The sequence below is a fragment of the Penicillium chermesinum genome (genome assembly GCF_028974085.1).
Source record: "Penicillium chermesinum strain IBT 19713 chromosome Unknown utg000003l:1.0-5111272.0:1.0-5115320.0, whole genome shotgun sequence".
Lineage (NCBI taxonomy): Eukaryota > Fungi > Ascomycota > Eurotiomycetes > Eurotiales > Aspergillaceae > Penicillium > Penicillium chermesinum.
The window spans coordinates 4,122,022-4,147,916 of record NW_026695313.1 but is presented as its reverse complement, the minus strand read 5'-3'; the positions used below and the strand labels follow the sequence as shown (position 1 = coordinate 4,147,916).

General features: G+C 49.7%; 10 protein-coding genes across 10 annotated transcripts; 3 read left to right on the top strand and 7 right to left on the bottom strand.

Annotated features, from left to right (window-relative positions):
* Window positions 1-2,433: 2,433 nt before the first annotated feature.
* N7468_004513 (uncharacterized protein) lies at window positions 2,434-3,309 on the bottom strand (the record flags this gene model as incomplete). Its single annotated transcript, XM_058473810.1, has 2 exons — window positions 2,434-2,690; window positions 2,751-3,309. 2 exons carry the CDS (start codon window positions 3,307-3,309, stop codon window positions 2,434-2,436), a joined length of 816 nt encoding a protein of 271 aa, XP_058332813.1.
* Window positions 3,310-4,046: 737 nt separating this feature from the next.
* On the top strand, window positions 4,047-4,334 carry N7468_004512 (uncharacterized protein; the record flags this gene model as incomplete). Its single annotated transcript, XM_058473809.1, has 1 exon — window positions 4,047-4,334. One exon carries the CDS (start codon window positions 4,047-4,049, stop codon window positions 4,332-4,334), a length of 288 nt encoding a protein of 95 aa, XP_058332812.1.
* A 1,509-nt stretch (window positions 4,335-5,843) lies between these two features.
* On the bottom strand, window positions 5,844-6,110 carry N7468_004511 (uncharacterized protein; the record flags this gene model as incomplete). Its single annotated transcript, XM_058473808.1, has 1 exon — window positions 5,844-6,110. One exon carries the CDS (start codon window positions 6,108-6,110, stop codon window positions 5,844-5,846), a length of 267 nt encoding a protein of 88 aa, XP_058332811.1.
* A 654-nt stretch (window positions 6,111-6,764) lies between these two features.
* On the bottom strand, window positions 6,765-7,760 carry N7468_004510 (uncharacterized protein; the record flags this gene model as incomplete). Its single annotated transcript, XM_058473807.1, has 1 exon — window positions 6,765-7,760. One exon carries the CDS (start codon window positions 7,758-7,760, stop codon window positions 6,765-6,767), a length of 996 nt encoding a protein of 331 aa, XP_058332810.1.
* Window positions 7,761-9,476: 1,716 nt separating this feature from the next.
* N7468_004509 (putative antigenic thaumatin domain protein) lies at window positions 9,477-9,989 on the top strand (the record flags this gene model as incomplete). Its single annotated transcript, XM_058473806.1, has 1 exon — window positions 9,477-9,989. One exon carries the CDS (start codon window positions 9,477-9,479, stop codon window positions 9,987-9,989), a length of 513 nt encoding a protein of 170 aa, XP_058332809.1.
* A 2,997-nt stretch (window positions 9,990-12,986) lies between these two features.
* On the top strand, window positions 12,987-14,480 carry N7468_004508 (uncharacterized protein; the record flags this gene model as incomplete). Its single annotated transcript, XM_058473805.1, has 1 exon — window positions 12,987-14,480. One exon carries the CDS (start codon window positions 12,987-12,989, stop codon window positions 14,478-14,480), a length of 1,494 nt encoding a protein of 497 aa, XP_058332808.1.
* Window positions 14,481-14,796: 316 nt separating this feature from the next.
* N7468_004507 (uncharacterized protein) lies at window positions 14,797-15,497 on the bottom strand (the record flags this gene model as incomplete). The annotated part of the gene is made up of 3 exons (XM_058473804.1): window positions 14,797-14,921; window positions 14,968-15,363; window positions 15,494-15,497. The coding sequence occupies 3 exons, from the start codon at window positions 15,495-15,497 to the stop codon at window positions 14,797-14,799; spliced, it is 525 nt and encodes a 174-aa protein (XP_058332807.1).
* A 532-nt stretch (window positions 15,498-16,029) lies between these two features.
* N7468_004506 (putative C2H2 finger domain protein) lies at window positions 16,030-16,350 on the bottom strand (the record flags this gene model as incomplete). Its single annotated transcript, XM_058473803.1, has 1 exon — window positions 16,030-16,350. The coding sequence occupies one exon, from the start codon at window positions 16,348-16,350 to the stop codon at window positions 16,030-16,032; it is 321 nt and encodes a 106-aa protein (XP_058332806.1).
* A 1,797-nt stretch (window positions 16,351-18,147) lies between these two features.
* Window positions 18,148-20,211, bottom strand: N7468_004505 (DUF3435 domain-containing protein; the record flags this gene model as incomplete). Its single annotated transcript, XM_058473802.1, has 6 exons — window positions 18,148-18,737; window positions 18,791-19,069; window positions 19,129-19,178; window positions 19,227-19,549; window positions 19,644-19,715; window positions 19,930-20,211. The coding sequence occupies 6 exons, from the start codon at window positions 20,209-20,211 to the stop codon at window positions 18,148-18,150; spliced, it is 1,596 nt and encodes a 531-aa protein (XP_058332805.1).
* Window positions 20,212-21,192: 981 nt separating this feature from the next.
* On the bottom strand, window positions 21,193-23,302 carry N7468_004504 (uncharacterized protein; the record flags this gene model as incomplete). The annotated part of the gene is made up of 3 exons (XM_058473801.1): window positions 21,193-22,693; window positions 22,759-22,932; window positions 23,016-23,302. The coding sequence occupies 3 exons, from the start codon at window positions 23,300-23,302 to the stop codon at window positions 21,193-21,195; spliced, it is 1,962 nt and encodes a 653-aa protein (XP_058332804.1).
* Between the last annotated feature and the right edge of the window lie 2,593 nt (window positions 23,303-25,895).

Sequence of the window (25,895 nt, the reverse complement as noted above, 5' to 3'; positions counted from 1 at the left end):
AAATTTGGATCATATGCCTGTAATCACTAATATAGCGCGCGAAAGCTAGAGACTCCTCATCAGACCTCTTTCCAGCACCAGTCAAATGACCGACAGCCTGCCCTGCAGAGCAGCCAGCGGTCATATGGAGGACTTTGATGCACTCGCCGTACGTCCTGGGTGGCCCTGCATCTGCTGGTTCAGCACCGGATCATTAATGATCGGCTGCGGTTCTGTGGTTGGCAACGCCGGAGACTCATAGTATGAACTGCGGCAGCAGATCAGTGCGGGCTATTAGTGATATGAGAGGCGAGCACGTTCGAAAAAAAAGCGCAGATCGACAAATATGGAGCAGCGACATAGGAGAATTTCCTTGGAAGCAAACGACTTAAAGAATTTATTAGCATTGGCATTGGGCAAGGGCACTAACTCCAGCCAAGCTTGTATAGGCAGCAAATGCATCAGGTACCGCATGTGCCTTGCAGTCAGAAGCGCCATCGCCGCGTAAGGGCTCGAGACCGCCGATCAATCATAGAATATATGGGATTTTCTTAATCATGGTGCCAATACCACCAGGTTAGAAAATAGACCGCGGGTTAATAATGAACCAGGTGGAATTTCCTTAACTGTGGTGTTCATACCACCAGATTAGAAAATCTACCCCGGGTTAATATTGGAATAGGTGGAATTTTCTCAATCGTGGTATTCATACTACTAGGGTTTTAAATTAAGCACCAGGTTAGGAGATAGACCGCAACTTCATCATAGAACAGGTGGAACTTTCTCAATCATGGTGTTAACACCACCAGGTTAGACGATAGACCGCACGTTGATAATGGAACAGGTGGAATTTTCTCAATCATGGTGTCAGGTTGGGGCCGATTACTTCCAATCATGGGTAATGGGAGGAGAAGTGTTATCAGTCGATGCCATCGAGTAGACTGGATCTCATCACGATTAGTGAGGGAAAAGGAGAGGATGTCTGCCTTGAAGCTCGAGCCTAAGTGATGATCGGTAGTTCCATGCTCATAGTACCTTAAAACGGGACCTTGCACACAAGATTCAATCAAGTATACAAGGTTTGAACATGGCTGTGTGCGAGAATCGAAGGTGTACTGTAAAACATTAAGTCCCAATTCAAAGCTGTAGCGGAGAAATCGCTAGATTGTTTACTGGCGAAGCCTTTTTGATAAGAACTCCATCGAGTCGTGGTGGACTATCTGGTAACAGATCCGCAGACGATCAACAGCCAGCCGAGACAAACGACGATCATTTCGACCCAAGCCTACGAATACGCCATCCCCATCTCCACGTCTATGATGAAACTCCATCCGATCTGCAAGCACCCGCGTGTGGCGGAAGAGCGATCAACATCTCCACCTCGACATCAGCACCAATAAAATGGCCCGATAGATGACGCGTCCCGGCTTATGTGCTCTGGCTGCTCGATGGCAGTCCGCAAATCAGAATGAAGGGATCTGTATTTCCGATCTGACACGACGTCGCTGATGATGATCGACAGGGACTTCCGGAAACTAGACCGTGAGGTTCTACTAAAGTGGACCGGAGGCTTACAAGTACTGAGATGGATTTGTAGAAAATGGTCTATCATTTCGAGAAGTTGGTCTTCCGACCTGAGAGCTGAGCATAAGGCTATTCATTGCAACCGTTGCGAAAATCAAACAAACGCCTTTGGATGCGTCCCATGGTGAAAGCTTAGGACTTGGGTATATAATGCATGATGGTATGGCCTCAATGGGTATTTGTGGGATCCGGAGTGCGGCTCTGTCTCCGCCGCATATCAATCTTCCATCTTCTGTTACGTGTAGAGGGGGTGACGATTACACTACCCCTAGATGAAATGGATCTATCGGTGGTGGTAGATATAGGGCGAGCCGTGTTGGAGAAGTGATCTCTGGTTAGAATTCTTCTTCCTCCACAGTTGTGTCACGCCTGGGTGGTTATCTTTGTAGAATGCCAGGTTCCATGCTGACAGGTGACACTTCGCGGAGGACGGTGGTGAAAAGTTTTGGTTGACGGGTGGCCAATTTGATCCCGGACATGTTCGGCAGTTTGGTAGTAGAGTTCTGAATATGGGCAACAACAGGTTTGACGACTGAGACAAGCGGTGCTCTCGACCGACATCCTGTCATACAAATAGCCATGACGCGTTGACATGTGACGACAGAACATCGGGCAAAAGAACGGGCGGATGCTGTGAAAGTTTCTGCCGAAGTGACATGCTTGCTCGAGAAACCATATTACGTTCCAGTCCATTGCCCACCGACGACCTTGGAACGTGGGCGAATCGGTAAACGGATCAACAAAGCAAGAAAAAGAAGAGCGTGCTTATTGCCGGAGTTGGAAGCCATGGTGTGGTGGACGGGAAATCGTGAACGGGCGACCGAGGAATTCGTGGGCATGGAGGCGCTGGAGGTCTCGCACGGCAACAGTCTAATCATCATCCTTTGATGAACCACTTGGCGGACCTTGAGGTGCTTGTAGACACACTAGCTCGATCTGAATATCGTCGGGGCTGGTAGGCGGACTACTGTCGTAGCTCGGCGCGCGACTAATGATACCGACGGCCACTTGAGAGGCCTGTTGATGAGCAGTCATGCCGTCGAGATACCACACCTGCCACGGACGATAACTGCTCCCTGCCTTCATCACAGTAACCTGTTGATCGGGGGTTCGTTCATAGGCAAAATCTAGTCGAATGTTAATTCCTCACTCCTTTCTTCTCAACTACCCGAATCAGACCAACGTACCCTGCACTGGAATAGAGGCGACATCGAAGACAGGCGCGCCGCATGACGGAAGATCTGGCTGATTCGTCATCAATTGGTCCAAGGCCGTTGCCAGAGGCTGTGACCAGTGACCTTCGGATGTGGTGAGTTGAAAGATGGCCGCCTGCAGAGTATTTTTGATATCGCGAGAGCAGGACTTGCCCCAAATGCCATCACAACCATTCGTGGTCCCAGCAGGGGTTCCTGTGAAGTTTCCGACGCGTAAAGCGACCTCGGCGGTTCGGTTCGAATTGACGGCGTAGGGGTTGATTTTCCTATCCTCGTATCCAAGCCAGAAAGCAGTCTTCGTCATAGGACCCTCGCCCTTGCCGGATGAGCTAGAGTCGAAGGAATAATAGAGGCTTATGGGGTCGTTGAAGAGCGGCTGGAAGTCGAAAGGCACGGCAGTTTGGGCGAGAGGATCAATACAATTGTTATTCCAAAAGGAACAGAACTGGGCCGAGCCACACTGCAGCAGGGCGAGAATAGCCAGCACTACCCAGGGCTGGACTCTCAGCCCAAGCCCTTGGAAGCAAGCCATTTCGATCAAACCTCGAGAGGATCGGTGGAGATGATCGGAGGGCGGAGAGAGCGACCTGGCCCCTCAGATGTGAGATGGCGAGAGGGAGGTAGTCAAACCGGTGACATACAAGCTCATTGTCGGGGGGTAGAAAACAGAGACGAGAAGCACAAGAACCAACAGGTCGGTATCAACGGTTGCAACTGACTCGGGCCTACAGCGGAAAACAGCCCCCGCAGCACTAGGGGGATCATGTATTTGACCCTGCCTATTCCAGTTGGCCTTTTTACAGGCTTTGAGACCCCCAATTAAAGTGGAGCTGATGCTCGGCAACGGAGTGGGAACAAAAGAGGGAAACAAGGGTATCTCGAAGGGGGAAATGAACCTGAACCCTGGAAATGGCAATAGAAGTCTTCTGCTCTACGAGACCCTTTGGAATTCCAGTCGCATTCTCGTCTGCGATCTGGTATTTAAGTTGTTATTTATTTTCCCCGTCAAATTCCAGATGAAACCACGGAGGGCCGAGCAAACCCCGTAAGGGGAAAGGAGAAAAACAAACGAGGTATTAATATTACCAGACCGATGCGACAAATTACAGATCGAGAGACCAGAATACTTCCGTACTACGAGATTAGTCTGCACAGTATACACCGTATACTAAGCCCAAAAAGAAGACGAACTCCCTTTTTAAACAAAGTCGAGGGTCCGCATACAGAGTACCGTGGCCGCTGGCATCTTGGACCCTCTCTCCTTCCCCAATGGAGCCCATGATTGGCCCCCAATTAGGCCTAATTTGGTCCTATTATGCTCAAAAATCTTTCAATGACTTTCCTTGGCCCAAGAACGCGCTAACCGAGAGTCTCCGCATTGCCATTTCCCACAACGGTAAAATTGGCCGGCGATCCGAGTCAGGGTTACAAGCCTCAGCAGGGCCCAACCACTCACATCGCCGCCTGTTTCGGGCACCCTGGCTTGTGGGGCTCAAAGATTTGCGAAATTGGGTCATAGGAGGACCCTTCTGGTACGGTGGCGCTATTGAACCCTGAGAATACAGTAGTCCCGTACAAAGTTACAGTACGGCTGCGATGGGACAATCTATGCCCATCTCCCGCTCGTATCTGGAACGGCGCAAATCGTATCTGTAGTGTTGGAGGATCGGATGCGAGATCAGTCATCCGCCTGCAAGCCCTGCTGCAAGCCTTGGAGTCATGGACTTCTCAGAGCCCTTCTCGCCTAATTTCTTACACTACTGGTCTCGCCCTAGGGCTGCCTTACGGATCCTCGGAAAGCAAGTCAAAACGCCTCCGGTTTCCAAATTTTAGTCCATTCGCCCAACTTGCCTTGGCACAGCTAGTGGTCACTGGTTACACTTCAGTCGGCATCGCTGCGCGTGCAATGTAACTGGATGCTTCCCAAACTTTACAATCACTGCAACCCGTTCCGATTCTGGGCCCTTCGGAACAGAGAGCCGCAGGAAGCCTTTGTGAGAGATCCTGTGAAGTTTCAAACTCAGGATCTGCTCTCTGACGTAAGAAGCAGACAATGAGGTAAACCGTCCGTTCGGCACATGCCGACCGCAGAGTGCATCGCACTGCGTCATTGCTCAACGAGCTGGGACATTTCATTGGCGAGACTGCTGGTTCTTCGGGGGCTGGTGGAGACATTTCTGGGATTCATTTGATTGGCATCTTGGCAGGTGGGTTGGGGATGTATACAGTTCCGAGGTAAGCCGTCCCCTACTGGGTATTCTCGATGCCTCTGTACCTCCTAGCAGTATACCTACGTGTAGATGGCTTGGCCTACGAGCCAAGAGTCAGTACTCACTGCTGAGGTCCCATGCGAAATCGTTGCCGCGAAAGGGAAGGCTGTTGCCCAAAAAGACTCTTGCATACCACGGCAGCCGGATCGACGTCGGGACTAAAGGATTTATGTTTGGAGTACGGGGCCATCATTCGAGTAATAATACTTACCTTTGTATTCGCTACGTACATGGCCGCTGAAAGATCATGTACGCTCAGGGGAGTTACTCTCTCACACATGTCCCCGTATCTAAACGCCCAAGGGAATCCCATCCCCGAGGTGGAAAACAAAGGAGATCGTTCAAACATTAGCCAGCGAACGATAGTAAGCTGCTAGTGGAGCACGGAACAAAGGGTGTAAACAATGGTAAATACGGATGATTATCGCGACTTTTACCAGGCGCTAAAGCTTCCTTTTCAGCATCACCTACGAACGAATAGAAGCAAGCTGATCATTAATTCATTCTTGCTCCCGAGCCACATTCTTTTCAGCGGCGTCCAAATCAGGCGCAAGGCCCCTAGCAATCTTCGCGCCGGGGACTCCAGACTAACATCCGGATATGTGTTCTTCGAGGGGCATTCGCCGACAACACAACGGCCTTGACGAGCGGGGTTGAACACATGGGCAGCATGTTGGTGGATAAGTAAGCCGCATTCTTGGGCTGTACTGCGATGCGGCCGTTAGCCCCGTCGATGACGGGCAGGAGGAGTGTGTCTTCTAAGCTCTTGAGGAGTCATTCCGTCTTCACGAAGGCCTCAATCACCTCTCTCTACGTCATTCGACCGGTGCCTGTTGACTCTGGCAGGCTGTTCCTGGCGGTGACTGACCCTACCAGATTGCCCATCTTCCTGCCTGTGAGTGACCAAGTTATACTCCACTTTTGTGAGGGGCAGAGTGAAGAGAAGGAAGTTGGGATAACCGACATGACTCAGCGCGTCCGTAGCACCCGTGGACGCATCTCCATGGGTTTTGGGCGAAGAAGGTATGCGGACACGCGCAGGGTGAATGAGACCTGGGGGCATGTCAGCGTCAACCAATGTATGTGTATGAGAGATACCCTACGTGTATCAAGGATGAAAAAACTTTGATCTTTGTGAGTCTGGAGTCCGGGCCCAGCGTATCATCGATGACGGAACTGCGGAAGTACCTCGAAATGAGACAAGCTGAGGAGACTAGAAAGGTCTGGGAGAAACGAAGATAACAACGACACTGCCTCACCAGTTTTGATGACTCCCTGATTGGGAAGACGCAAAGGGACAGCCGTTACGCCGTGCCCTCTACCGCTCTTACCAAGGTCTCATAATATCACTCTAAGCAGAAGTTCTTAAGCAGGCTTTCACCGGGAAGCGATCTTATCATATTAGCCACGGCATGTTAAATACATCGCGAGTATTTACTAGTCGTATATAAGACCTTGTAAAGGCGGAAGTTGAAAATGAACAAACTGGAGTACCATAGAAAGCCCCAAATTGATCGGGGCCTCGCAATAACCTGCAGGACACCAGTACCTAATACTAGTCGAAAAGTGGTTCTGCATAAAACTCCACGGATCAGAGTGTTCAGACTCAAGTAGAACATACAGATTCATTGATTCATCATTGCGACCTGAATGAACAAATTTTAGGGTATCAGATATAAGAGGAACATAGCAGCACTACAAACTGTTGCAAAGAGCGTTACCATTGATATGACGGCCGATTTGACGCGTGCTCTTCCGAAGTTTCTGTCATGGCAGGCAGTTCAACAGCATGTCCTTGATAAAGCTTCGGAGAACGGAAGCCCTGGTCGGGTAGATGACCGCTGCCTTCCATCTCAGCTATTTCAAAATGTTTTCCAGGCGCCGGTAATGACTGGGGACGTGAGGTACTACCAGGTAACTCTGCAGCCACAGTCCTATAATGCCCTGGACCAACCGAGTACTGTGACATGGAGGGTGTACGCCCAGCATGTGAGCCCGTCGAGGTTGACGACATCGATCCTGAGCGTGTAGGCCCAGAAGCTGACCACCTAGAAGAGCGCTGATCAGAGGGAATAGTCGGAGAAAACATCGATGGTTGTTGGGAAAATGTCATCGTTCGGTCAGCCGGATTGATGGTTCTCAGCTTCCCGTCTTCAAACATAGCCTGCAAGACACCCGCGTCAAGCAGCTCAGCCTTTTTAATTAGGCGCTCGATCAGGACCTTCGAGGCGGCCTTGAGCTGGCTTTTCACAAATGAAATGAGTGTGCGATTGGCAATGATCTCAATGTCTTCGTGTAGATAAAGCCCATTGGCTGGAGCCCCCTCCGGGCGCTGTTCTACCGGCTCCGGGGGCTCATCAGGTTGGCTTCCGCCCACGTGCCATTTGCTTTTGAGTTCGATTCCTAGCGGGACGTATGTGTGGGTGTAAATCCCGAGCGAGGTATTGTGGAAACTGCCTTTGAAGCTGATCTTGCCAGACCCGAGCTTCCCTATGCCAGGAATATATTGTACTCGCTCGTGAATCTCATACCAGGTGTGGTAATACTCATCAGCAGGTGCATCCCGCGGAGCCTTAATCGGGTTGTGGGAAAGAACGAGTGGGTTCAGAGTGATGATCTCGCTATGGCTATGTAAGAGGTCCAATGCCAGTTGACGCGGAATGTTCGGCGGGATGGGGGTGGTGTTGATATAAGAATCTTTCTTCTTGAACATGCTAATGGCTATAGATGAGCTCCAAATATTATCCAGAGGGCAACCTTGGGACTTGACGGAGCAAATGAAGCCAGATTACAGGAAGCAGCGTCCTTCGCGGGGTCCGTCAGCCTGCGAAGGCTGATATCAGATGCCAATCCGCCGGCCAATTCACCGCCTGTGTCGCCATAAATAACCGTTTTGCCACATTAAGGTTAGGCCTTGTGTGAGACACCGGAATAACTTGCGCGCCGAGATCGGCCCTCTAATCACCTGATTCACACTTACTCCGAGTCTTACTTCGAGTGCGTTCGATCCAGAGAACCAAACATCAGGATTAACCAAACCTCTCAAGGCGTTCCCAAATTTTGGGGATTATTCTCTTTGAGAGCCCCACTTTATCCCCGACTGAATACCGAGCCAAACCTAAGTGAGCCACTGAACCATGGTCGCTATATGTGGGGAAAGACTGAACTTTTGCATATTCTCATTGGGGGACGGCAGATAAGTCGCGGCATGGGGGAATGGAGTCATCCACTGCTAATGGAGCTTTTTCCGATGGTGGTCAGTCGCACTAAGAGGTGACTCCATACAATTTGCGCAGATCACGAACGTCTGCCGTTGCGGGCTCCATGCGACGGCCCCAGAACATTCATATCTCCACATGCCTGTCGCTGCTGTCAGATGCAGATCATCCCAGATCAGATTTTCAAGGCTTTCTGGGCAGGCAGCCTACTTCCTCTCCGAAATCGCAACTTTCCCAAAGGGAACTCTTGACCAATCCTGGTCAATTTACGAATCCTCCGAAGAAGTCCCCTAACAAGTCATAAACTTTGCCCCAAGAACTTCCCCTCAGGAACGCAGGTGGTTCCTTGCGTGATCCGTGGGAAGAGCCATGTGAATGACAGACCCAAGGAGTGTGGTACATGTGTTCCAGACCACGTTGGCGCAAAATTGGAGTATCGGCAAGATGGTTGGCTGGCACCATTTACGTCCAACCGCGTGGTAGAGCGCATTGGGGACATACCGAGCCAATCCGAGAAGGCTCACCCCTGCGTGTGCCTAAAGGCTTCCAAGAACCAAATCCAAAGAGGCGCTGGTTCGTACACGAACTTAAAACTGCCTTCCGGATTGCATCCGATGGTGTATGAAGGCTGCGCGTCGGAACCAGATGACGCGGAGTCGAGAACCGCTGGAGGTCCTTTTTGCCCCATTGTTCCCCCCAGAGTGAACGAACAGGGGCTTGTTCCAGACATGGCCGGGAAAGGGGAGCGAAGGATTCTAGAATCGCCCCAAGACCTCCGTCGGTCCGCACCCACAAAGCTGGTCCAGACCATGACGACCGTCTCCACCGGCTTTAAGCTCATTGCTTCACCCGGATCTATACGTCGCCGGATCTGGCAGTTGCCTCCTGGCGTACCTTACAATGTCAAGTTGGGAACCATCCAAGCGTTCATTCTCCAGGGGGAAAAAAAAATGACGATGAAAGGCAACAGAGCAGAATGCAAAGTCTTCTCCACCGAGAGAGATAAATACCCCTGTGCCTGACGGCCAGAGGGCCTTTCTCTCCTTCTCATCAACCACGACAGTCTTTCAGAGTTCAACTCGTTCCTTCTCTTAGGTTCTCGGTTTATCCTTTTCTTTCCAACCACATTCTCTTTGTCTACATTGATCAGACGATCTCTTGTCAAGAACACAATCTCTAAAGTTCCGTCTTTACACATCCACATCACCAAAATGTTCTTCACCAACGTCGCCCTCTCCGCCATTCTGGCCACCACCGCCGTTGCTCTGCCCAAGCCTCTCGCTCCCCGCGACTCAGGCTCTGGCAACGTGCAGATTATCAACAACCTGTCCAAGGATGTCTACCTGTGGAGCACCGCCGCCGAGTCCGGCTCCATGCAGACTATGACCTCCGGTGGCGGCACCTACAGTGAGAAATGGGGCACCAACTCTAATGGCGGGGGCATCTCCATCAAGATGTCCACCTCCCAGGACGAGGACTCCGTTCTGCAGTTCGAGTACACCCAGGACGGCGACACGCTGTACTGGGATCTGTCCTCCATCAACCTGGACTCCAACTCCGACTTCATTACTGCCGGTTTCTCTGCTACCCCCAGCGACCAGAGCTGCCCCTCTGCTACCTGTGACGCTGGTGACTCCAACTGCCAGGCTGCGTACCAGCACCCCGATGACGTGGCTACCCTGTCTTGCTCAACCGATGTCCAGTACACTCTGACCCTTGGTTAAACGGGCTGACAATGGCGTTCCATTCATCCGTTATTCTCTGTTGTCTTGTCCCTTCGGGGCCGTTTATTGATCATCCCCCGGGTTTCATGCTGGGTCCATTCCTTTCGTTGATACCAAACAGTATGTTCAGATAGAGGTTTCCTTGTCGCATGCTGGTTGTGCGCTAGGGGCTTATGGAAAGAGAGCCTCTTGTTCTAAAAAAAAAAAAAGTTGTTTTGTATATAAAGATAGACCATGATAGACCACCTAGACTTTGAAACGCAAATCTCATTCCATATACGAAACTCTAATTCCCCTTTAAGCATACACATAGAGTTTAGAGAACAAGGTCTCTCAGATCTAGACTGATTCGAATCCTTGGTTCCCTCAGTCTTTTATGATTTGTAATGTTGGGACATGTGAATTTCCATTTTGACGACGTCTGTTGACCTCCAAGTCCAGAATCTCAGTCATAAAGGTCGTTCCAGGACATAATATCCCGGAGGCTCTCTTCACTCAAAGACGCATTCACGAAATGCTCCCTCTGAGGGGTCCGAATCTTTCGATGAATTTCGCCAGCCGTCTTCCAACCGAAGAATCCAGCCATTTCCTAATCGATCAGTCCCACGATCTTGTCATTGTCCACAATATAATTGGATTGGGTAAAATCATTGTGTATAAAGCTCAAGCCTGTATCATTATTGATGCGTGCCAATCCATTTGATCCATCCGTAAGCCAGGTCAACCATTGGACCGACCATATATACTGATTATTATTTCAGGCACCCAACTGTTAGAACTGGATGCAAGACTATATCCAGAGACTATATTACCGACAGCCTGCTTGCGAGCAGCGCTGGTTCAGTTGTTTAGAACACTCCGAGACTGCTGTGACCTGGGTGTTGCGTTGCGGGTTCCGTTACTTGCATCCTTTTACAGTGCTGATAATAATGGTTGAGACAGATCTTATAGGGCTCGGCTATTTCGTATCTAAAAGCTTATTTTATAAAGTACTAAATCAATCTGTTTTAACTGATCTGATAGGGTTTAATAATTCCAATCTTCTCACGGTTGGTAAAAGTTTTCTTGAATGGCTATCTGTGGCGATAGGCTGTAAGAACAATTAGTGTACTGTGTCACAATTTAATATCTTATTGTTGTTGTATAGTAGTCTTATAGATCCTAAGTACTAGCGAATTATAAGTAAACTTGATTGTATAGTCATCCGGGAGGCCATGATGGAATGGTTCTATCAGCACTAAATATAGATCTAATATTAGTCTTCGGTAAAGAAACATAAACCAGTTATGAAATTTATAAACAGTAACAAAAAGGCCTGCTTCGTGTATACAATTCATATAAAATGCCCTATCATAAAACAGTCCTTTTGTAATATTACCTACAAAAAAAGATTAACTAACAGAATCAGATATACAGAGGATAAGTACTAATAAATGGTTTCTCTAGGTCCTATTCGAGCCATCGGAGACACTAATAAATTATCCTCAGTTCGCAACAGATACCAGCTTTATCATCATATCCCATGACTAGCCATACTCGCTTAAGAGATTTCTTATTTATACACTCTATATAAATATATTTCTTGTTCTCTTTTAGTATGTTAGCTATATATTTCGGGTATAGGAATATCGCCCTTAAGGGTTTGACGGATGGTATATAGGTACTGGGCTTCGGATGGTTAGATAGAGCTCTCTTATTTGACAAATAGGCCTAACTCTTCGAAAATAGTAGATGGTGGTTGTATATATAGGGCTGCTATCGAATGGGTTTGACTTCGATCTGGATATCCTCCAGCGAGATGTTATGCCTTTGCGCGTGCTTACATTTTATTTGGTGAAGGTAGTCGATCCTATTTTTTGAAAAATGACGATTCTTCGATAGTGAAATTAGGAGTATTGGGAATCATTGACTGTAGAAGTTGTATCCGTTCTCCTTCACAGGTCATGATATTTAAGATTCGACCCCCCTACAGCTGCTACAGCAATGCCTGGTTTATGGTGGCTCAAGTTGATCACGTAACTAGGCGGGACCAGCCAGTAGCTTAGCAACTCCCCACGGATGTCGAGTTGGCCATGTAAAGCTTCTTTGTCAGAGATCTACTTTATGAACTGGCTAACCATAGCAGTATCCGGGGATACACGCCCTGATTTAGATGCCATCATTGCCGGAAGTTGTTGGAAGTATTTGTCGGAGCCCCTCTTAACTTTAAATATCTGGTAAGCTGCTTGTGGTACGTGAAGCGGCTGATTGGACCCGACTGGCAGTCCTAGGTCTGGATCATAGCGTTTTCTTCAGCGAAGTAAAGTTTTCTAAGAAGGGATCAATACCCTGATAGGCCTTAAGGCGACTATAAGATCTCACTTACTCTCAATCAGATGGATCCATTCCAAAAGCTCCGATGCTTGGGGCACTTTGTGAGCTTCCAATCTGAATGCAAATTTGCAGATCCACATACCTTGTCCACTGAGCTTGTCGCGAATATCGGCTGAGGTCTCCATGTTTGCGGAAGAAACGGAAGCTAAGGGTAATCTCAGCTTCACAATCTTATGGGCCTGTGAACTCGATTACTTGTGGCAAGAGAATCACTTGTGGAACTAATATAATGAACTTCAGGGTCTTACTGTTCGATTTCTCGCTTGGTTTGGAACGTGTTTCTCTTTCGACCCCGCTGAAGCGATGTTCTCAGAGTCAACAAGACTTTAAGATGCTCGGGCATCAACGAAACCCGCACACATACTTGGTTGGGCCATCGCGTTCTCTGTTGTTATTCGCCATAGTGGCGAATTGAATGGCTGCGGTGCACTGGGGCTGATGGTGGATACCCATCTGGAACTCCGCGGTCGCTATACTTCAAATGTACTAGTCTGTATTGTAATGAATTCCAACCCCACTCGCTGCCATCAGCACGTGTCATGATCATCAGTTCGACCTCAGCTCACTTGGGTATCTCTCTCTCCATCCCAAAGCGTGTATTTTGGTAGCGAGCAGCTGAAAAAGATGTCCTCTCACGATATCCAAACTTGCCTCCAAATTCCTGTTCCTCTGTCGATGAAAGACCTAGCCCATGCTCCGCCGGTTTGTCTTCCTACCCGCGGAGATCACGAAGCCATTGAGATACTCGAGAAATTCGGCAAAGCTCTACTTCGACCAGGAGACGAAATAGCTCAAGCGCAGAACTTGGCAGCCGGCTTCTCGGACATAGTGGTTATATTGGAACGTCCACGCCACAGAAGAAACCACAAATTCGACGTCAGTTTCGAGGAATTTGTCCAAAGTTGCGAGACACTGCTAGCAATCGACGAACTGATTCGCTTCGCTACCAAAGGCGCCCGAAGCATACACACTGTCACTGTCCTGGACGCATTTTCTTATCAACCTGATAAACGCGCAACAGATGAAGATAAAAAATGCCATGAAGTCCTCGCACAGATCCTGAAAGTGAAGAAACCAAAAGTCATATTACGATGCCACCGTGACACATATTGCGACGAGTGGCTGAAGCAAATCGAGCTGCCTGGAGAAAGTTATCAACTGGGGCGCAAGGAAATCTCTATCTTCGACGGTCATAAGACAATCGTGCTACAAACTTTTCATCCATCATGCGCCGTGAATAATGCCGACCGCAGACCTGAATATAGGGCCTTATTGATGTACCACTTTGTGGCTGCATTTTCCGAACTAATATCCAAGTTTATTCTTCCGGACGCAGCGGAAGGGATAAGAAAGCTATGTCTCGAAAAGGGCGAAAGAAAACCCAGTGACATTTGCAAGTACGAACCATGGCAAGCTGCGCGTCGCATCTCACAAGTGCTAGAAAAGCCATATAAAAGCCTGTTTTATATGCACTTTATTGCGTTTGCAGATGAGACCCCATCAGAGAGCCGCAGCAAACAGGCTCAAGCGTTCAGTGCTTTGTACGGGTCTTTAAAACGGTTGTTTGGGAATTCCAATGCCTTTGGTGGCCTTGCTATCGCAAAAACCGTCTTGTTTCTCTGGAAGCGACATTTCGAAGAAGACCCGCTATATGACCACGTAATGTCATGGCTCGTTATACGCGGCAATCAGCAAAGGGACTGGTTTGCGAGCGAAAGTGGCCGAATTCACGACCAACGCTCTCTCGAAGAGCAATTATCGTCCCTTCAGGTATCAGCTTCGTCTATCACACGTGACATCCGGTCAATAATTGATGACTTCTTACCATTACTTTGTCGGGCATCTGGGTTCCCCTTTAGAAGGGAGCATCTTGCGGATGATTGCCGCGCTCAAATAATCGGTTTCTATGAGAGGCATAATAAGCTTCTTCGCAGACATTTAGCGGACCTGCCAATGAGTGATATTAACTATGCAATGGATATCAGAGTTCTTTTGGCTTCTTGTGAGATGTTTTTGTCCGCGTTCCAGGACCGTACATATGAACCGGCGAGGCAGGATTACGACGATGCTATCTCCTGCCTCAAGAAATTGGCAGATATTATTGACTCGACCTGCTAAGGTGATATATCTTGCGCACCAGAATAGATTGACAACAGTGAGACTCATTTCTGATGGCAAGTAAGAACATTTCCAGTGTATAGCCTGTGTCTATCGCACGATCGAAGTGATCTTGAGTGCGACCTAACATTTGCCTGCTAAGGATCTCGCTAAGAATACCTCGGCTTTAAGTCACACAGAAAATAGGTTAGGAACAATGATGTGTACTCAGAAAGCCTCGGAGGACATATGCCACAGGGACAGATTACATTTAATAACCCATCTAAAATAGCGGGAGTATACAATGTTTTGAGTCCCATCGACGCAACATTTACATCTACATCAAGCGAAAGATGACCTTTTCCAATGAAGGCGCAGCGTCCAGGAGTTCCTCAAATCCGGCATCATGCATCAGAATCTCCACATTCCACGCCGCATAATCACACAGCAGCTTCTGAATATCTTTCATCTGTTCGCTTTCCACAAAGACAAATCTTAACAAACTCACAATACCTCCGGTACGATCTTCGATCTTCAGAGATGGTGAAATTTGCCAACAACCGAGTGAGCCGGTACAAGGACAGGACGCGTAGTGAGGTCCATTCCGTTTGGTGAGCAACACGGTGCACCCTAGCATGGGCCAAGAGGATCTCCGTGTAATCCTCCGTAGGGTCAGTTGGCTCATCATCTTCGTCCCACGTTGACCGGCCAACTTGTTCACCCAGTCGAGCTATGTAACCATCAATTGATGTCGAATGGAAAATGTTTTCGGATAACTGTGTAGGGTTCCACCGCTTCAGTGGAGTCCAGGCGGGTCTGTCCTCTTCAATAAGATGAGACTCTCTAGTTGGAAACGGAATGGAGTAATCACCGGTGTCTACGAATTCACAGCAACGGCCAAAGTCTGTCAACACATTGTGGATCCAGAACCGCTTTCAGCTTTTGCCGATAATGAACCCAACAGTCCTAGATTACATAATAATGAGTGTGTGTCAGTCATAGAAGCGTTCGCTCTTCATGACACTTTGTCTTACCCATGATGATTGGGTCGCATTATGATCAGTGATGGTAAACAAGATTCGCAATGATCAGACCAATGACACAGGTATTCACGTGCGTTTACGCAGACCATAGGTACGAATATCGGAAAGGAAACAAGAGGTACAGGTGTGCTATTCTTTATATGATCTGCCCAAACAACGTAACCTATAACCGAACATGGGTCAGACCTTGCGAAGAGACGAGTGGCTGTGGTATAGTGGAGACCGTATCCACATCCCGCAGATACTTTGTCCGAGGTTTATCAAGGTTGACTATGGATACTCCCGCAGCTGGAAAGCCTTAACTCCGATATAAAAAACATCCACGGTAGCCCGGGGACGCTCCAACTCGTATCCACACGCCAGACACCCGTAAAACGTCCAGTCAGGGTGCCTTCGACGAAGCGCTGATTACATCCACATCAGGGTTTACAGGGTCAACCCAATCTATCTCAAGAAACCCGAACACTTTGTTAATTCTGGCCGTGAAAAGAAGTACATCGAGAATGTGAGGATATATTCGCCAAAGCCTACTCCAGGTTGCGGGATATAAAACGTTCCAACTTGGCTAAACACCCGTGGTCTTTGGCAAGGTATGAGCAAGACGGAACATCCTCAGCATGCTGGTAAAGGGCGGAGAGTTTTGAGAATTCTGACACACAATGTGTGCAGGTATAAAGCCAACCTCCATCCTCGAGCTCATCATTGATATACTTCCTACTTTGGTAACATTCGCGGGCCAAGTCGTCAAGATCATCCTCGGTGATATTCGATGAGCAGCCTCCAGACTCGAGATGGATCAGGACTCCGGAGAAGGACTTGAAGGTCTTGTAGCAACCGCAGCATTCCATCGTTCGAGGTTGATGTTTCTGTTGATGCTGAAAAGTCAGGTCAGCATCGAATGCACAATGTTGATCGGGTACCTTATACCATTTCGAAGTTGTTCTTGTTCACAAAATATCTCTCACACTTGATACACAAGTTGTGCACGTCGATATCGTGCTCTCTAAGTTCCTCAGTGGACTGATGATAAAGGTTGCAGTCTGAGCAGAAGTGATGATATTCAGTCAAGTGGGTTTCAAGCTCGTCAAGGGTTTCGAAATCTCGTGACGTTGAACATCGTAGGCAAAAGTTATGTCTGCCGGACGTTTTCAGATGCGCACCTTTCGATGCCGTCGAAATAAAGACTCGACAGCACCTCTCACACCACTCGTGTCGGGATGTGTTCCTGCAGTGTGCGTAGAGCGAACTTTTGGAAGCAAAAACCTTCTCACAGAGAGTACACTCATAGTAAATCCCATCAAAGGTAAGATATGGGCCAAGTTCCATCGTTTGGATTAAGAGTGAAGTGGTTAAATGGAGCCGGGTGAGAAGAAAAAGCGGGGACGCCCGACTGACTGACTACCCAGGGGATGCCAACCTTTTGACTCAGGAGCCAACCACAGCCCATTGGATTGTTGGGCATACCCTCTGCGGAGGTGACGCCGCTGGCGTCATGGCATGAGCCAATGAAGGCTGCCTTGGTGCTTCGCCGACAGCTGCACCTGGTAGAATGCACCATAATCCTTGTGGCCATGAACGAAGCGCGATGAAGATTCCCATACTGCTCCTTGCCGTTTTTTTGTGCGTGTCCTCTTGTACTGAGCGAAAGAAAATGACGACTTGTGATACTACGATGGCCGAAAACAATGGTGATTGGAGATTGCTACCTCTACTGTTCCAGATCATCAATGGCTGTGGTGCACTGCAGCGCACTGCGGTACGGGGCCCACATTCTGCGGAAACTAGCTTCGATTGGCCGCTTAGGCCCCCGTCCATGAATCGATCCCGCATACTGTGATCTGAGTTAAAAGCTGCCGTGATGCAGGTTAGGAAGCAGCTGCCCGCTGACAGGAAGGATGATCAAGTAGGGAAACCTCTTCAGGCTAGATAGAGCCTCATAAGAGTGTTAGAGCCAGACTACATTGATGATGATAAAGAATCTGGCCTCCGAAGTGAACCCCTGAACGTCTTTTGGGAGGGAAGCCATATATCTCCGGAAGAAAAAGGCAACATGAAACTCTGGTACAGGTCCATTGTCCGCGCCGGAGAATCCCTTCGCCATAAGTCTTCATTCACGCCGGCTGCTATATGCGCCCTCTGGAAAGAACATCCAAGCGTTATGACAAATCTCATCACCACTGACTATAGTGTCGGCAGTCATTGCAGAGGCTATGTGACAGTCGAATGCATATCAAATGCGTGCCGCTGAAGATGCATTTTGCACGAGAAAATCTCGTCGCAGACATTACACCTTATCTCAGATTGTGTGGAGATATGACGAAGATGCTTTCGCTTAATGTGCTTGGTAACGTCTCCATGGCTGGAGAATTTGTAAGTTCGCTTTTCAAAATCCAAATCTTGCTGACCAAGGCAGATGAAACAGAAGAGAGGCCTCTTAATTCCCTTCTCGGAGGGCTTGTTCTTCATTATTGATTGAACCGCAGATACCAGCCTGTTATTTATTGGGGAAGAAGGCCGGGTCAACTGCATCTCTTCTTTGACATCGTCATCTGGTCCGGTGGCGGAGGGCTCTGTAGCAGAACGCTTATCGCGTAAAAGACGGCGGGGTATCACCTTCTTCGAAAAGAGTATAAGCAGCCACGGCATCAATGGTTTCCGTCCGTCTCAGCCACTTCCTCTTCGAGTGTCGGGCGAGGTAGGGTGAGAAGGCTCTCAATCAGTCGCTTCTGAGGCAGTGGTACCGCTTCTGAACATTTGAGAGGTTTTTCTTCCTCGGCCAGGTTGAATCCAGACAGCTGACGTCTGATTTCCAACATCGGTTGCTCGCGGTCGTACTTTGCTTGAATTTGAGTGAGCAATGCATTCCGTGCGCGCTGCCTAGCCCCCGCGATCTCTTGGTTCAGCTTCTTGTATATTGTGTATTGCTCTGTCTTATAATAATTTGACAATGGGCGCCCCATTTGGCGACTAAGCTCATCACGCCGGCGAATGAGGTCAGCGATTTCCGGATTTTGGTTGACGGAGGACGATTGTGCGGTAGTCAATTCCTGAGGGCGATTCGGATCGATAGATCGGCTTATCCGGCATGCAGCACGCATGATGTCGTCTTCAGGGTTCAGACCGCAAGTAATGACAGGGAGGTTTTTATTGATCCTTCTGCTGAGATAATAGCGCAAAAAGGTGCGAGTGTCGGCATGATGCATGATAAGGTTGCGCAGTGAATCACTAACAGATCCTAAGACGCGTTAGTTAGGGTAGACCGAAGGCCAGTATGCTGGAATAACCTACCGCTGCTGTCTAATGCTGTCCCGGCCCCATATCGCAAGCTGTATGGACACGTAACTTGCGGAAAGCCGGTGATCACGCCTATCTTCTTTACCCAAGGTTCAATCGTCGTATAAGGAAGCGGCTTATCAGGAGATATGGAGATGCCTTGCATTGTTCGTTCTGACATTCGGAATATAGGTACATCATCCAGTGCCGGATCGATGTGCAGCGGGAGCTCGTTGCATCCATCAGGGATCCGAAGCTGTGGGATCTGGCATGCAGAAACAAGGACTTCCTCGCCTTCAACACGGTCAAAAGCACGGTCTGCGCAGATCAAGCCCAGGAGAAAATGTGAGGACTAAGGACGAGAGAAGGATCAAAGATGATTTCAGGGAGAATGTATGTGTCGCTAAAGACCAGGTCAGACGCGAAAATCGAACGGTCACTGTGAACTTACGCATCCTTTGCACCGAGCCATTCTTTAGTAAACCCAAAAGTGAACTCGATAATAATGCGATGAGGGCCGCCTTGCGGGTCACGTAGCAAGCTGACTTGAATGTGGCGATGCCGAAGATTCAGAATGGCCTGAGGACGGTTGGTTGTCAGGCCAGCAAACTGCAGGAAGAGTGCTAGTTCGATACGGTGACGACCATGGCCAAACTTCTTCTTCGTCGTACTGACCGTGGTCTCTACAACCTTGGTCAAATCCTCGACATCCATCGCCGGTTTGTCGCGCCCTTTTGAGGACAGTTTGTGTTTTTTGGCCAGCCTTCGAATCACCTAGACACAATGGTGCTCCATGTCCTGTACGATATAAGTAAAAATCGTTTGGATCATAGTTTTGTGCTTCGGGGAAGGGCATGTTTAAACGTACACGACGCATCTGGCCGTTCATTTGCTTTGTGATCTTGTTCGAAGTTGCTCTTTTATACACCAGGCGAAACACCTTCCAAAAAGTGTCAAGTGAGCTCTTACACTTTGTAACTGGGAGCCTTCCATCTTTTCCACGCCGAAGATTGAGAACCCAATCCAGGAAGATATACATGATCGAAATCGATAGGCGTGTAAATTCCTCTCGAGGGTCTTTTCGTAGAAAAGCACAGAATCTATCAGCCAGAGTCAGGCAAACATGTATCAGTGGTTGAAAGGGTAAGTCATACTGCGACCACTTTTGCGACCACTTTTCTTCCACCCGATTGGGTACCCTTTCCATAGTCCTCCTTGGTGTAGTCGGTCTCGTCGAAGTCCGCAAGCTGCTGGATATAGTACTCTGGTGGATGCTCGTTATCCGCAAAGAGAAGTGCCGCATCACTGACATCTTTGTCCTGCGAGCCCTCGTCTTCAGGCTCTGTGAAGTCCGTATCATAGTGACCATCTTCGGTGCTCTCTGGGTCGCTGTCGTCGGGTAACGGGTCAACTGTCTTTCGTTGTCGGCGAGCCATTATACGATACAATGTATTCGATGACAATATGCGTTTCGAGATAGTCCTCCTGCTTCAGGTCTTTGTGGCACTATTGCTCAGCAGTGGATCGGGAAGACCAGTAGAGAAATCTGAAGACTCGGGTGTAGGTAGCAACGGAGGTTGCCCGAGCGAGGGGCCACCGCTTATAATGGTCACCATTGAGAGAGCGCCATTTTTGGCGCATTTCAGAGACCGCAGCGACGTGTATGGGAAGTCAGTATTGGCCGGGAGGTAGTTATACTACACTGCGGACAAATGAGGTTTGGGTGGGTCGACGATCCGTGCTTGGCGGTGCGTGGACATAAGTCCACGGGGGAGTGGCGGAAGGCGTGGCAGATGGACGGCCAAAAACGGCGTCGACTGCGGCCGTTTTGGGCAGCCCATCTGCCGTCTTCTAGTTTAAAGTAGAAAATAGTATTAAAAGGTCTCTTTTTCTTAGTATACTTCGAGTAAACCGAAGAAACTTTTTCTAAGATAGAAACCATATGCAGACTCAAATCTCCGAACTTAGAGTGGAGCAAGGTGGAACGCCTACTAAAATTAGGATTGGGAAACAGTCGACAACGAAGGCTTCTCAAAGAAAAAAGTTCTCAAAAAGGGTGGTAAAGGAGTACATTTGAAGCAAATTTTCTTTTTGTCATAAAAGTAAAGTGAAGAGCAAGGTTAATAATTGAGGGTACTTAGGGTATTCTAATAACAACTTCGGGGCATTGCAAAAGGACAATTTCTCGACTTCCACCATCCACGTAAACACCGTGACTTGGCACCCGTGGACGTGCCAACAATTATTATACAAGAGCCCGATCAACTGCTCTCATGAGGTTTGTTCAAAAACAAGGGGACGTATATCCAATCCAAAAAAGAGTGTCGGGAACACCACCAGTCCACTCTACTGATGCTTTCCTCCAGGGGGGGAAACAAAGCTGTGGAGAACCATGGGCCCACAAGCGGACGAGTGGTTTACTCGTGGCGGAGAGTCTCAGTATCCTCGTGGGAAGAGGCAGGAGCGGGCAGAACAAGAGGCTCGGCGATCTCCTTCTTCATACCCTTCATCTCGGGGGAAGTACGCTCGAAGTACTTGTGCAGGGAGCCATGCAGAATGCTCTCCGAGACCTCATCGAGCTCCGTGATGGAGCCATCGGTCTCAGAGCCGCGGGCAGCCATGGCAGCCTCCCATTCGGCACGGAACTCCTGGACCTTCATCTTGTAGTCGAGGTCGGTATCGTAGTACTTGCCCTTGCCGGTCCAGCGCTCCCAGAGCGACAAGTGCTTGCTGTGAACCGCAGGGCCATGGTAATCTTCGGGACGGCCGCGGCGGATATAGTCCCACCGGCGCTCCTGCTCGCGCAGATCAAGACCGGTGGTATCGGGGAGGAAAAGCCAGGTCATCAGAGCACCGGCAAGACCGAACCATGGCACAATGTAGAATTGCTGCTGGGTGGTGGTGTAGGCGCCAACGATGGCAATGATCAGGGCACCGACCTTACCAGCAGCGGCGGAGATACCGTGGGCAGTACCACGGATGGGAGCAGGGTAGACCTCCGCAGCGACGAGGAAGGTGATGCAGTTGGGGCCGAACTGGTTGAAGAAGGAGCTCAGGAAGTACATCGCCTGGAAAGAATGGATGTGCTCCGGGCTCTCGTAGTACTTGAGCTTGAAGCAGGGGATGACGAAGAGAATGAAACACATCATGAAGCCGAGAATTTGACCCCACTTACGACCGTACAGCTTGTTGTCAACCATCCACATGGCACCGTAGTAGCCAGCCAGTTCCACGCCAACGTTGGCGAGGGTCCAGAGCCAGCTGGTAATCACACTGTTGTCGTGGGGGCTAATGACTTTGATGAATCTGCTCTGGAAGAGCTTGTTGCCGTAGAAGAAGACGTCGTTACAGAACCAACCACCGGCGGTAGCGATGAGACGGGGACTGAAGTGCTTGAAGGTGAGCTTCAAGGACTGGATATCGTAGCCAGTGACCGAGCTTTTCGCCTTCGCGGCTTCGAGCTGCTTGGAGGCAGCCTTCATGTGGTAGGCACGGTAGTAAATGAGCCAGGCGGTACCGACAGCGGGGATGGCGAAGGAGACACGGTAGGTCCACTGGGTGGTCGTCTCGCTGATTGGGGGAGATCCGTGGCCGGAGTTGAAGATTAGGAGTAGTAGGATTAAGATCGCCTGGTTGGCGAATTGTCCCCAACCCTGCATGGTGAAGGCACCGACGACGGTACGACCACGGTGGAGACGATCGTGAGAGGTGGTGATCTTTCCGGAACCATATCCATTCTCGCAACCAATGGTGGCCGTCATGGGATATTCACCACCGACACCAATGGAGTAGAAGAACAGAGACCACGCGTAACAGATGACCCAACCGTTCTGGGTAACACCCCAGGCGGCGACCAGCATAATCAGACCGACGAACATGATCGCGGCATCCTGAATCAGACCCCAGCGACGACCGATACTGAGGCGCGTTAGCTTGTGCGCAACGAGAACAACCTGGGCTTCTGAGAGAGGGGATATACTCACGCATCACCAAGGTAACCGACCAGAATCTGACCGACAATGATACCAGCAACCTCCATGTAGTTGACCGCAGCAATCCAGTTGGCGTTACAGATGGCATGCTTGCCGCCTCCCCAGCACGACTTGAAGGATGTTTTGAAGAGAGTCGAAACGTTGGAGATGGAGAAAAGCACATAACTATGGGCGAGTCGAATGTCAGCACATGGCTCTTTTCGCAATTTGGGCACCCCGACACCCAGAGCACAGAATCGAGAACTCACCCCTCAAGACCCAGCCCAGCACCGGGCAGGACGAAATTCTTGAAATAGTAGCTGATCGGCGACAAGGGGTCGGCCTTGAACATCTCCACCAACCACTTCCATTCCTTGGCGGTCTCCTCACGATCCTGCTTCATGATGAAGCCGATACGCTGGCCAACGGGCAGATCGGCCCAGTAGCGGCCATCGGGGAGGTACGAGTCGGCAGGACGGATGATCTCATCGAAGGCAGCCTTCTCATGAACCTCCATGTCCTCATAGTGGTAGAGGATCTCCCGAGGGGCTTCCATGGTTGGCAAAATACAAGCCCGTCTAGGGTGTAAAAGCAAACTTCCAAAGAAGCGAAGGGAAGAGTGAATGGAGGATGGCACAAAAGGAGCCAGGGCAGGCGGCCGATCTATTATTTATTTCTCCGGTCCTCTCGGGCAAAACACGAAGGGCAACACGCTAAAACAGATTCAAGAACCATGTCTTCCAGAACTAGGCCCCCGAGGGGACGGGGCTGCCCTATTGCAGGCATGCATGAGCGCACGACGGTTGCTGATGGGTGGAGACGGACAATTTCCTTTGGTCGCACTAGGCGGGGGCGCACTTCGGGTGCATTGACCGAGTGAGACCCTCGAACCACGCGAGTGGTCCGTCTAGGTTTTGATAGTTCTCGGGCACAGCGACAGGAGGGGGGAACAGGCGCTGATTGTCCATGGGGGGAGCTCCACTGGTTCCATTCTCGATCCACCTTGGCCTGTCCCTGGACTTCTCCGACAGGAAGGCACACCAGGCTGCCTAGCATGGTTAGGGCCTTCTAGAACAACATGATTACTCGCATGGAATGTTTAACGAGCCGTGGTGATTGGACTCCACCTGTGGCAGGATCTGATCCGGTGATCTGAAACGAGCTCTGGTTTATCCGCATTAGGTGACTACGTGTGTCCTCCCCAGCAACAGAGGGAAGAAGTTTTCTTCCTCATTGGATCCATGTCCTGGATAGCCCAGATTTACCTGCGGTTGGATATCACGAGAGTCCCAGACTTTCCAAGCCAAATGGCGTGGCCTTGGCAGGAGCTTGAGCAGGCTTGGAAAGAGCTTGTGATGCGCCTTCCGGCCTGGGCAATGCTTGCACCTGCGTATGGAGCAAGATGTAGCGAGGCCGTTCCTGGAAGGTCAGAGAGAGTCTGGAATGGGGGATATTGCGAGAGCGTCGAAGCGAGGAGGTTATTGTTGTTGCGGCAAAGGGCCAATCATGTTGTCTGGATTCTCCCCGTGGGTGCAGCGCGGATGCTTATTCCTCAGACCCACTGCTGGTCCAGCCCCACTGCGACCAGCAATCGCGGTCTAGTCCAAATGGGGCCCACTTTTCTGACTCCATTCTATCGAGTCAAAGGGCTGAACCAGAGCACATGGCTGTTGACTCCTGCACGTCTGATACATTGTTGATAGACTTCTGATGCCAGGTGCACTAGACCTGCGCGATCTCAAGTCGATTCCAGGTCTAGGACACTTCGCTGGGATTATAGATTTCTGCTCTCTTCAACTTTGAGTGGTTCCAACGATAGGAATACGATTTCCCAAGTTATTACAAGCTATCGCAACAGTGCTTGGCCACCGTCAGATTCCTCGCTAACTTGAATATGGATGCACGGTAGGTTGACTCTATAGTTCGATCATCTCCTTCGACGTAGCGATAGAAGATTTCGATTGTCGAGCAACGAGCATGAAAAAGGACATGACATTGCCGATCACGTAAAATGCACTCCACCCGGCCCACGTCCCACCTCCCTCAGTGGAGACTCCATGTGCGTTGACACACGACCATCGATATGTCGGGGATCTCCCGAATGGTGCAAGGGTCGTCAATACGGAGTCATGTAGAGCACCAGACAAATATGGATTGACGAGGCAAGCATACGGAGTATGACATCTCAAATGCCAGGTTGCATTCTGAAGACTGCCCGGAGAGTAAACCAAAATAGCTGCGCCCGTTAACCGCTGCAACAGACGCTAGACCATCCTCAGCCTCAGCCCGATGGTCATACGCCACCCAAGCCGCTATTGAGAACTACAACACTGGCGAGACTGGAACCCTGGGCATTAGCAACATGATTCGTTTTGCTACCACCTGCCCCTCTTTTTTAGGATTGCCATGAGCCGATGGCTTGCTGTCTGCATATAAGTTCGAGCACATGGCGCTAGGATCTAGCATCCACATCAACAGAACTTACGCGTGCTAGCAGGAGAAAACGTGCTCCCATATCGCCACGGCGACTGGCCGATCAAACCAGAGGGGGAGGCCGAGCCGGCGCCGGGGCTCTTTGCGTTCCTTATTCCACAGTATTCTCACCGGAGGGAACCGATTGGTATTCTACGATGGCCCCCATGAACCGGATCCGTACCCTACAGGTGATCCGGAGAGCCACTCTTTACCAGCACTAATGTTCAAAATTTCTACTGGTCCGCCTCCCCTAGCGACGGCTATTCTCGATCAAGATCTAGGCGCCATCGATGGGTCACTCCACCTGCTCATCGCATGGTTCATGCGTGCAGCTGCGGTGCAGCCCCGGCGTTTTTCCGTTGACTAGACTTCGGGGATAAGCGGTGGCTCCCGGTCTCTCCGAATGTGAGGCAGGGGATAACTCGTAGAGAACACTGAGGGAGGTTATGGTGGCAAATACCGTGGACGCGACATGCAAATGGGAGCTGAGCGATGCTATGCCAAACTCGGACGGAAAATTCTCTGCCAGTTCTATTAGTAGATACGAGTCTCATGGTTCTCTTTCATCCATTTCCATCCACGGTTGATCCCCACTATAGGCGTGCACATTCTTAAACTGAAGGGAAGTGCGATGCTCACCTGATGACTTCGCATTATACTACGAATAAGCTACT